Source organism: Sinocyclocheilus rhinocerous, unplaced genomic scaffold, assembly GCF_001515625.1.
Source record: "Sinocyclocheilus rhinocerous isolate Xijiao unplaced genomic scaffold, SAMN03320098_v1.1 scaffold1344, whole genome shotgun sequence".
Taxonomy (NCBI): domain Eukaryota; kingdom Metazoa; phylum Chordata; class Actinopteri; order Cypriniformes; family Cyprinidae; genus Sinocyclocheilus; species Sinocyclocheilus rhinocerous.
In genome coordinates this window covers 346-10,250 of record NW_015643187.1, presented here as the reverse complement: position 1 = coordinate 10,250, position 9,905 = coordinate 346, and the positions used below count along the sequence as shown (strand labels likewise).

At 37.1% G+C, this 9,905-nt stretch overlaps 1 protein-coding gene across 1 annotated transcript in view; it reads right to left on the bottom strand.

Moving 5' to 3' along the window:
* LOC107757180 (PR domain zinc finger protein 5) overlaps window positions 1-5,581 on the bottom strand; it is an 87,497-nt gene extending 81,916 nt beyond the window's left edge. The window contains exons 1-2 of the mRNA XM_016574595.1: window positions 5,372-5,581; window positions 1,706-1,789 (exon numbers count right to left, since the gene is read on the bottom strand). Of these exons, the coding sequence (XP_016430081.1) occupies window positions 1,706-1,789; window positions 5,372-5,470 (183 nt within the window). The 5' untranslated portion in view covers window positions 5,471-5,581. The remainder of the gene's footprint in view (window positions 1-1,705; window positions 1,790-5,371) is intronic.
* Window positions 5,582-9,905: the final 4,324 nt, after the last annotated feature.

Below are 9,905 nucleotides of genomic sequence, written 5' to 3'. Positions count from 1 at the left end.
CTATGAGGGCAAAAAAAAAAAATATATATATATATATATATATAAAAAATAATAATAATAATCGTTCAATAATCGTAATCGAGGTATAAAGTGTTAAATTAATCAAGGTTTTGGTTTTAGGCCATATCGCCCGGCCCTATGATGAACAGAATGAATTTAGGCTTTTATCCACATATCATTGGTTCTTGCGTAAGTTCAAAAGTGCTGCGCAACTCACGAAATTGAACCTCATTGGTTCTCACATGTCAAGCAAGCATGCTTAGTTTGCCACAATTGACTTGTGCATTGATTAATGTGAATAAAGGCCTAAATTAAATCTGTTCATCATATTAAGCGATCGAGTTTCTTCTACTGGTTGAACGGATCGTAGTTGATCCGTGATCCGTACAGACCAAGCACCACAGTTTCGGCACACATGTGATCCGCAGATTAATTGCAAAATTTAACCACAATAGAGTGAAAGTTTATCAATTGTATGTTTACACACGCAAGCGATTTTAAACCATTCCAGCAAAAGCAAAGGCGAAAAGGAACTCGATTCGTTACTCGCACGTTGTTTTCTATGTTCGCAGACGCACACACATGAAGCGCGTAACACAGAACTGAACCCTCTTTCGTATCTCCTTCACTCCTTGCCATTGAACACACGCATATACACATAAAATTATGACAAAATACTGATCTCGACAATCATTGTGGTAAATGCAGTCTGTTGTGTCTTAAGTGAATGAGAACAGCAGAGAAAGAAATCGGATGTGTATCATTATATTGGATCCGTGCATCAGGTCTTAAAGGGGCAGCAGCCAAATAACACCTGGTGCTGTCATTATGCTCATCAAACAACAAAACATGTTTTTGACAAAGATGAATCTATATTTAATTTATACTGTGAACACTATGCAGTGTTATTTTACACTTAATTATTACATTTCTGTACCGGAATACTACCGACCTTATTTTATTTGTAACGTTGTTCTGTTGTATTTATCTATGCTTGTAATTTGTGTATTTGTTCCTATTTCTACTGGCTGTTCACTTGTCTCCTTAATAATGTTTGAACTTTCTTAGGCTAAGAGTTTTTGCTGTGGTATAGAAGAAGTACTTAGCTTTGAGTAATGGAAAGCAAAGTTACATTGATTTTTTTTTTTCTTGCTGATCCGAAAAATTCTGATCCGTGGCTCAAAAACCGTAATATGATCCAAACAGTGAGATTTGTGATCCATTGAACCACTAGTCTCTTCAGAAAATTTGGACTATTACCACTAATCATGCGCATTAGTTTTACAAACTCTTTTTGAACTTTTTGAAGCGTCAAAGTGGTAGTTGCATAGACTGTCAATGGAGGGACAGACAAGGGGTAAAAGAACAACAACAACAACAAAAATCAGAGACAGAAACCTATAGCTAATACCTAGAAAACTATAAATCAACACATTATAAAGCACTCAGGACACCTTGGCTATTAAATATGAACAATCCCAGCAGTCTAGCGTGGTCACGGTGAGTTTGTATGGGCAACCACTCTCATTCTCTTCAGAAAAACATAAATGTTGTACATTCATAAAATAGGCCAGATATAAACTAGCATCTAGCATTTAGAAAGGGTTAAGATATGAGTTGCCTTTGAAGTGACACAAAAACAAAAAACGTATAGCAATGCATTGTGGGTAAAGCGTTGGAAAGATTGTTGAGTCTAGTCACCCACCTCCCACATCAGTCGTGGATCCATGCTTTCATCCAAGTCACTCAGCATCCGCTTTTCACCTGCGAACGGACCAAACTTCTCACCCTGTGAAGAAAGAGCGAGTGTGTGTGTGTGTGTGTGTGTGTGACTGGGCTTTGATGTCACATCCAGCAGTTTCTGTGTGCTATCTGAACATGATCAAGGAACGGCTCTGTGGGATCTCTAAGCGTCTATGGGTTGATTCTCCACTCTTAGAGCTTATTATTTAGAGAGATGTCAAGTCGACTCAGACACGTTCAGAACACAGTTTCAAAACATGCGATATATGTTAAAAATGGTCTGAAATCTGTAGATGACATTTCTTTAGGCTTGTGTATGCTTCAGGTGACTTGATCTAATTAAAGGGGTCATATGATGTTGCTGAAAAGAACATTATTTTGTGTATTTGGTGTAATGAAATGTGTTTATGCGGTTCAAGGTTCAAAAAACACATTATTTTCCACATACTGTACATTATTGTTTCTCCTATTGCAGTGTTCTTAATCTTTATAAGTTAGTAGTACTGTTCGGGTTTACAGTGTGGGGGCGTGTTAGAACGAGCCGTTTCAGCTAGACGTGGCTGACTCTTAACTTTTATAAAGAATATCTCTTTGGATTTGAGACTTTAGTCTTTGCAACTTTACAGATCTTCTTTATGCACCAAGAGCTTGTAACACTCCAAAGAGAAAGGAAAACTTGAAATCGCATCATATGACCCCTTTAAGATGCGACCAATTGAAAACTCAAGACAAGCAAAGAAAGTGAAACAGGAGATACCAGGTTGAATCTTGTTAAGAAATAAAGTGATTATATATACACTGTAAAAAAATGTTTTTCAAAATTGTAAATAAAAAAAGATTATTATTGCAGTATGTTTCACAAGATAATGCTATTTCAGTCTTTCTACTTAAAAATGGCAGATTTACTTTATTTCTTTGTAACTAATTGTGAAATTTACTAACAAGTTCTGAGTGATTGATTTGTTTTTTTTGTTTTTTCATATTTTATACATTCCCATACATTATTGAATGTGCAATTTAGTGTATTTCAAATCTTAAAAGCATATAAAAAAAGAACAATGTACTTGTACTAATTGTACTCGTAAATCACACTAACATAATACTGATTAAATTAAATGCCACTTAAGTGTACATAAAGGAAGTACACTTTCATGACTACATTTCTTAACACACTTAAGTACACTTTTAAAAAGTTTTAGGTCTACTTTAAAGTACAATTTAAATCATTATCCCCCAGTTTCACAGACAAGGCTTAATCCTAGTCCCAGCCTAAAATGCAAGTCTGAGCTGTTTCAACTGAAAGATACTTGCACTGATTGATCTTAAAACATGTCAGTGTCTTTGTTTTGTCTCAAAATGCACACCAGTAAAGATTTTTTCTAAGGCACGTTTATAAAAATTACTTACATTTACATTTAGCCATTTAGCAGACACTTTTATCCAAAGCGACTTACAAATGAGGACAATAAAAGCAGTCAAAACTAACAAAAGAGCAACAATATATAAGTGCAAATGACAAGTCGCGGTTAGCCTAACGCAGAACAGGACCGGGCAGTTTGAACAATGTGGTCTGAGAAATTCAGCTTATCATCAATCACAACTCCAAGGTTTCTAGCTGTTTTTGAAGGAGTTATGGTTGATGAGCCTAACTGGATGGTGAAATTTTGATAAAGTGATGGGTTAGTGATGTCCTAATTGAACTATGGCCTAATCCTGGCTGAGTATAAGCCCTGTCTGTGAAACCAGGCCTATGTTTTAATAATATTTTGTCATGTTTTAAGAAAGTACACTTATTTTGATGTGTTGACTAACATACCAAAGCACATGTAAAGTACTTTATAATTTTAACTGTAATGTGTTACTTGATATAACATTTAACATTAATATATTTTACATGTACTAAAATTAGGGCTGCACGATATATCGGTTCAGCATCGATATTGCGATGCGCAGGATGTGCGATGTTCAGTATATTGATCGTTATATTTATACTGATCGTTTTCTTTGCACACACACAGACACCGTGTCTACACCAGACGCGACAGCAGTACAGAGATACCCATTTCAAAAACGCTCTTCGGAAACCTACGGGTGACGTCACGGACACTACATCCATGTTTTTATACAGTCTATGGTCGCGCCGCATCCAGTGTAGTCAGTCACACAGCATCACTGATTATAATGGGTTCTATTGTATTTTGTTGCGCCACTCGCGTCCGGTGTAGACACGGTGAGAGCAACGCAGATGCACGTGGACTCTGAATTCCATTCACTTCCGCTACTATTTGTGCCTGAAATGACACATGCGTGCGAAACTATGTCAAAATGCATGTCTCTGCAAGTATTTACTCACCTACAAAATCACCCCAATCATTGATTATAATTTTTTTTTTCCAAATAGAGCTATTCAAGTCATCTGGTGATTTTTTTTTTTTTTCATATCGCAATATATAAATCGCAGAAAAACAAAATATCGCAATGTGAGTTGCATTTTAGTTCGGGTTGCACGATATTGGAAAAACCAATATCGTGCAACCCTAACTAAAATGCAACTTCATCAGTACAAAGATATTTAACTGCATGACATACAAGTTTCAACAGAAATGACATAAATCATTGTCAGTACATTTGACAGCATACTTAAACCATATTTCAAAGATGATTAAAGTAATTATGAAATGACATACCAATGTAAACATAATTAAGTCCAATTAAGTGGGTCAAAAAGCGCCACTAAGTTCAACTAGTTGCATTTAATATAAATGTTAAATGTTTTCATTTAATTGTAAATAACATGCAATTAAGTGTCTGAAATCATTACATTTAGTTTGCTCTTAAGTACATTCTTTTAAAGTAGCCTATATTATTTTCATAATAAGTACTTTTTTTAAAGATATGCTAAAGTGTACTTATTTTTACAAGGGTATATATTAGCAAATAAGTGCAATTATGCGCAAAAAAAATTAATTATTAAGTGCAAATATTTTAAATTATAATATTTTATGTATTTAGGGTGATGACAATTGCTTAATTTTCTACACATGTTTTACTCTTATTTTTAAAATTGTGTATTTTCTTATGTTGGGGTGAAATATAAGCAGGACATGTGCTTTGTGATATTTCCACTGGTTGCGAAGTCTTTCTGCAGATGCAGACATCTTACAAACAGTTTCTACAGTTAGCCACATTTACAGCCAAATATCATAGTAACTATAGCCTATTTATTGTTTTTGCTAAAAAATTTTTAAAAAAAGTCAATACCGGATCTCTTTCAAACAGAGCAAACTCGTTCTGGTATGTGTTTTATTTTTTAAGACAGTGGAGTACGATAGGAAACTAATATCACGTTCCCACAGTTGTACTGTAATATCTCCAGTAGCTGTATATTGTGGCGGAAATGGTGGTTGGCATGATGAATTTTTGGCGGAAACGATGGTTACCATGGTGATTGTTTGTAAAGGACGTGGCAGCACACGTAAGCACATACACAGAGGAATGCAACTACAACCAGGCGTATATTCTCAATGCTTTCTGTGCAAAGTAAAAACAGTAGGCTAAATAAAAAGAAGCGTCCTGCACTACGCATACTTCATCTTTCATGCTGAGAGTTTGTTTTATATGCACGAACCTTTTTGACTGCTCTGGCAGTGTACAGCCCCATCCCGTCCTGAACTTTAGAGGACTTCAGCACGAATCTGTCCGGCACATACATGCCCAACATCCTCATTACTTCAGAAAACCGCCTTTCTTCAAAACAAAACAGACGAAACGCGCTCGGAAACACAGGTTAGGAGCTGCTTTGATTTTCTCTGCTCGCTGTGTTTGTAAATCTCAGTTCAGTCTGTTCTTCCATGTTACTGTCTGTACAGGAGACTGGTTCTGCGTTCCGATTGGCTGTTGGCCGTACAGCGAACGGGTTTCTGCGCTCTGATTGGTGGAAAGTTTCTGAAACTCCACGTTAGTGGCAGTAACGGAGTTGGTTTCTGCAATCTGATTGGTGGAAAGTTTGTTGCCGTGAGCTACATATTTTACTTTCCCGGGAAAGTTCACCGTATAATTCTAGAAGAACGAAATAAAACTAAAATCACGCATAAATAATAAAAACAAACAAACCAAAAAAAAAATAATCGTGTGGCTAACAATAATGATGTATATTATATCATATCATATTATCTTTTACAAAGTTTTACATAGTTTTTTTTATTTTATTAATATTTTATTTGTTTATTATTATTATTATTATTATTATTATTATTATTATTTTAGATTTGTGGGGGACAAGCAGTTTCTGTGACAAAGGGGGGCCACTAAGGGCCTCTGTTATATTGCCAACTCTTGAGGGGAGTCGGGGGACATCCCATAACAAAACTGCCTCATACCCATTAATGTAAAGATGGTCCATATTTAAACATATAACGGCATTGAATTAAATTAACATTACCATTTTACTGACATGTTTTATTTACATCTGACTTCCAAACAGAGCTAATGCACCTCAGTATGAACATTAGCCTCTAGTCTGTCTGTGTGGTCTCTGTTTTATGTGCACGTTGTGTTTTCTTTAATTGATTTTTAAAGCTATTTGATTTAATGTTTTATAAACAACCTGGCTGTACAATCTGCAGTAAATGGAGGATGGATGGGAATATAATTTGCCGTTAACAATCACAGCAAGTTTAGATGCTGTATAATGGCCCTTCTACTAACCTGGATGTATTAAAAACAGGTTTCTGCTAAGAACGACTGAGGAAAATGGGCATAGCCTACAGATGCACAGGGCTTTTAAGGCCAAGGGCCATTAGACTAAAACCAATGTCTGTGGGTATTGTGCGATCCCTTAGTACATTTTATACGGTTTGTACAATTGTGAATTGTGCAGGTATACAGGACAGTTATATCCAGATCCACCACAGTACATTAGTACAGTACATTAAAGTAGTTCAACCTTCTGCATGATCTGTTATGAGGAACAGTGGTGTTTGGTGTTATTAACATTGAACCTGCTTAAACATTTTCAAAACATCTCTTTGTGGTTGACTGAAGAAGTGAAGGCTGGCATACACTGCACAACTATTAATATTTGAACAAATGTTTAAAACACTAAAACACTTGCTGACTTTGTAAATGGTTACAGAGGAAAACTAAATGACTGAAGACCTTCACTCATTCAGTCGCTCTGAGCACAACAAACTCATACAGAAACGTGTGTCTTGTTGAAAACAATAAGGTCACGCTTTATTTTAAGGTCCAATTCTCGCTATTAACAAACCATTAACTATGACTTTTGCCTCAATAAACCCCTATGTTGCTGCTTATTAATAGTTAGTAAGGTAGTTGTTAAGTTTAGGTATTGGGTCGAGTTAGGGATGTAGAATATGGTCATGCAGAATATGTGCCAATAAACAGCCAATATGTAAATAATAGGCATTCTAATAAGCAACAGTGAGAATTGGTCCCTATACTAAAGTGTTACCAACAATAAATGTTCTAAACATGTTTAATCTCCTCCAGCTGGACAGAATCATAGATTGCGTCCAAAATCTGAAAAATACAGCCTCTGCAGGCAGCACATAGATGTAGGAAGATAACAAGGCACATCCGAATCTAATGATCATGTCGCATCCAGTCTACTGAAGTATTGATGATTTCCCTCAATCATCTGAGGGAATTCCCTCATTCAATTCCATAATTGAACTAAAAAGTAAAGATGGCGTCTGAAAGTTGCAGTTGGTGGTCAGTTTTCATGTAAATGTACGTTTTTACTTTATTTAATTTATAATTTAATTTTTTATGTCATTTCTAGTGGAAAATTAGTGCTGTAGGAATGAAATATTTGCTTTGTTGCTCTGTTTAGTTGTAGATCATTAAACTATTATGCTTCCTCAGAAAGCCAATCCGAAATCAGTTTTGGGAGCTACCATCCTGTGCATCTTATAGACTATAACAAGCCTTCAGATTTTAACAGCCTATAGTCTGAAGCTAATATCTGTGCCCATCATACACAACATGATTTTCTATGAAATCTGTCAACTCCAACTGCCCTGACTCCTCCAGACCGCAAATCATGGGGAAAAGTCAATGTAGTAAATAGAGTTTATGTAGTAAATGTAGTTTATTTCATTAAAGCCCTAAACACACTGCACGATTTTCAGCTGTCCCGGCCGAAAGATTGGCATCGTGAAACAATCGTGTCGATTTCTGTGATTGTGGCTCCTAATCGGTGGTCCTGTGTCTTACAGGGAGAGAGGTCAAGTCAAGTCACCTTTATTTATATAGCGCTTTTAACAATACAAATTGTGTCAAAGCAGCTTTACAGTATTAAATAGGAAAATAGTGTGTCAATAATGCAAAAGGACAATAGTAAACACTGAAAAAAGGCAGTTCATCATTGAATTCAGTGATGTCATCATCCAGCTCAGTTCAGTTTAAATAGTATCTGTGCAATCAAGTCGACAATATCGCTGGAAAATAAGTGTCCCCAACTAAGCAAGCCAGAGGCGACAGCGGCAAGGAACCAAAACTCCATCGGTGACAGAATGGAGAAAAAAAACCTTGGGAGAAACCAGGCTCAGTCGTTCTCCTCAGATTGCAAAGTTAGATTGTGCGGAGGACTCATCTGGGTTCTGTGGTCTTGTCCCGATGGCCGTCTAGGTGATGAGGTCTTCACTGGGGATCTGTCTCTGGGGCTCATCTAGTTGTTCTGGTCTCCGCTGACATTCAGGGCTGTCGAGGTCATCTCTAGGTCCTGATCCACCATCTGGGCTGCATACGTACTGGATCCGGGTGACTGCAGTGACCATCTGATCTGGATACAGACTGGATCTGGTGGCTAGAAACAGACTAATATTAGCGTAGATGCCATTCTTCTAACGATGTAGCAAGTACATCGGGTGTTATGGGAAGTGTTCCCGGTTCCGGTTGACCTAATTAATGCAGCCTAAAAATCCTTTCCAGCTGGAGTTTGTTTATTAAGCGTGCAGAACAACCACCCAATAAAGCATTACAATAATCTAACCTTGAGGTCATAAACGCATGGATTAACATTTCTGCATTTGACATTGAGAGAATAGGTCGTAATTTAGATATATTTTTGAGATGGAAAAATGCAGTTTTACAAATGCTAGAAACGTGGCTTTCTAACGAAAGATTGCTATCAAATAGCACACCTAGGTTCCTAACTGATGACGGAGAATTGACAGAGCAGCCATCAAGTCTTAGGGAGTGTTCTAGGTTATTATATGCAGAGTTTTTAGGTCCTATAGTTAACACCTCTGTTTTTTCAGAATTTAGCAGTAAGAAATTACTCGTCATCCAGTTTTTTTCGACTATGCATTTTGTTAGTTTTTCAAATTGGTATGTTTTGCCGGGCCGCGATGAATATAGAGCTGAGTATCATCAGCATAACAGTGAAAGCTAACACCGTGTTTCCTGATGATATCTCCCAAGGGTAACATGTAAAGCGTGAAGAGTAATGGCCCTAGTACTGAGCCTTGAGGTACTCCATACTGCACTTGTGATCGATATGATACCTCTTCATTCACTGCTACGAATTGATGGCGGTCAGATAAGTATGATTTGAACCATGCTAATGCACTTCGATTAATGCCAACAAAGTTTTCTAGTCTATTCAAAAGAATGTTGTGGTTGATAGTGTCGAACGCAGCGCTAAGATCTAATAGCACTAATAGAGAGATACAACCACGCTCAGATGATAAGAGCAGGTCATTTGTAACTCTAATGAGAGCAGTCTCAGTACTATGATACGGTCTAAATCCTGACTGGAAATCCTCACAGATACCATTTTTCTTTAAGAAGGAATATAATTGTGAGGATACTACCTTTTCTAGTATCTTGGACAGAAAAGGGAGACTCGAGATCGGTCTGCAATTAACTAGTTCTTTGGGGTCAATTTGTGTTTTTTTAATGAGAGGCTTAATAACAGTTTTTTTTAAAATAAGTGACGTGACATGTGGCCAAGTTTGGTGACCCATACTCGGAATTAGTGCACTGCATTTATCCCATGCAAAGTGCACACAGTGAACAGTGGGCAGCCACCTCAGTCGTGGTATTGAAGGTGGGAGAGAGCGCTGTACATTCACTCACCCCGCCTACAATCCCTGCCGGTACGAGACTCGAACCCGCAACCTTTGGGTTACGAGTCT